We start from the raw sequence: 1,804 nt of genomic DNA, 5'->3' as shown, positions 1-1,804 counted from the left end.
TATTCTACATCGTGCGAATATGTCCAACTCTAAACCAGCTACAACTCCAGTCAATACATCCGCCAAACTCCACGCAATTGTCGGACCTCCTGTTGCCGATCCCTCACTATACTGTAGTCTCGCCGGTGCCCTGCAATATCTCACTTTTTCGAGACCCGACATCGCATATGCAGTCCAACAAGTTTGCCTCTATATGCATGATCCTCGTGAGCCTCATTTTACAACAATGAAGCGTATTCTTTGTTATCTCAAAGGCACCATTACTGAAGGCTTACACATCACCCGCTCGAAGACGACGACTCTCACTGCTTACACCGATGCTGATTGGGCAGGCTGCCCTAATACCCGCCGCTCAACTTCTGGTTATGCTGTTTTCCTTGGCGAAAATCTTATTTCCTGGTCCTCAAAACGTCAACCGACTGTCTCACGTTCAAGTGCAGAAGCCGAGTACCGCGGTGTGGCCAATGTTGTTGCCGAGACCATCTGGATACGCAACCACCGCCACACTTGTTTATTGTGACAATATAAGTGCAGTCTACCTTTCCACGAACCCTATTCAGCACCAACGCACAAAGCATGTGGAAATAGATATCTTGTTTGTCCGTGAGAGGGTTGCATTGGGACAGGTTCGAGTTCTCCACGTACCATCCTCTCATCAATATGCTGATATCTTCACCAAGGGCCTTCCTACTTCATTGTTCAATGATTTCAAGTCCAGTCTTAACGTTCATCCCTATCACGTTTCGACTGCGGGAGGGTATTAGAATAGGAATTCATATATATTCTTCTGTGTATTTTTAGGAAGTAGAGTTAAGTACTCTAACGGCTAACTCTTTGTAAAGTCTATATAATCATATCAATACAATCTCTCCAATCCATCGATTGGGATTAAACCTAACAGCGAACACAAGAGATTTGTCTTGTTCGAGATTTACCAAAATCTCGTCTCTTATTACTCTTCTTCTTCTTCTTCTCATCAAACACCTCATAGTTTTTGTCTTCCTCTTCATCATCAACCCTAGTGATCCGCTTACCAAATTTTATAGACTTGATGAGCAACTCTTCCTCCACGTTCTCTTCTTCTTGTTTTCTTCTTCTACTCAAAGCCTCAAGCATTGATTCTACACTCACCGAGGCTCGTCTAGACTTCATAGACTTAAGCTCATCAAGCGTAGTTTTAACTTCCATCTCTCTTTTAGATACGACACTTCTCCTCTCTAAACACTCCAATGCGTTTTCTTCAGTTTCCTTCTCCTCTTCAACCTCGTGTCCATTATAAAGACTAGTTGCACCTGATTCGACAGTATAACCATGGTTCTTTGGATCGGTCTTAATTGTCACCTCTGCCAAGCAGTTTATGCACTTGATGTAAAACCTAAATATTTCAATGCCTACGTGCGTCTCGTTGATGACGTCTTCCTCACGGCAATTGAATTTGGTGCCTTGTGACATGTAATTACCACATGTATTACATCGAACACGAACTGGTAGCATAAACCTAATCTTTTTCTGCTGGTTCTTTGGTTTCTGGAGTCGAGGTATCTTGCTCGGATCAAAGTCTGGCGAGTAGTACTTGTTTAGGTTTTTGCGTTCTCCCATAAGTACTTCAGAGACAAGAAACACACACACGAAGAAGAAGAGTCCAACTTCTTTCTCTTGATATATCTCTCTTGCTCTTTCTCTACTTCTCTCTTTGTATTTTCTTGTTTAGATGATCCTTAAAGGTTAGGGCCTTAGGGGACGACGTCCTCCTTATATAGCCACAGCTTCTATATATGTTTTACTTTTCTGAGATATATTCTAT

General features: G+C 42.4%; 1 protein-coding gene across 1 annotated transcript; it reads right to left on the bottom strand.

Moving 5' to 3' along the window:
• Nucleotides 1-894: 894 nt before the first annotated feature.
• On the bottom strand, nt 895-1,599 carry LOC17886972 (coiled-coil domain-containing protein 94). Its single transcript, XM_006293036.1, has one exon. It carries the CDS (start codon nt 1,597-1,599, stop codon nt 895-897), a length of 705 nt encoding a protein of 234 aa, XP_006293098.1.
• Nucleotides 1,600-1,804: the final 205 nt, after the last annotated feature.

This window comes from Capsella rubella, unplaced genomic scaffold (genome assembly GCF_000375325.1).
Source record: "Capsella rubella cultivar Monte Gargano unplaced genomic scaffold, Caprub1_0 scaffold_5, whole genome shotgun sequence".
Classification (NCBI taxonomy): Eukaryota; Viridiplantae; Streptophyta; class Magnoliopsida; order Brassicales; family Brassicaceae; genus Capsella; species Capsella rubella.
The sequence above is the reverse complement of the archived record's forward strand: the minus strand, read 5'-3'. Positions and strand labels throughout refer to the sequence as shown.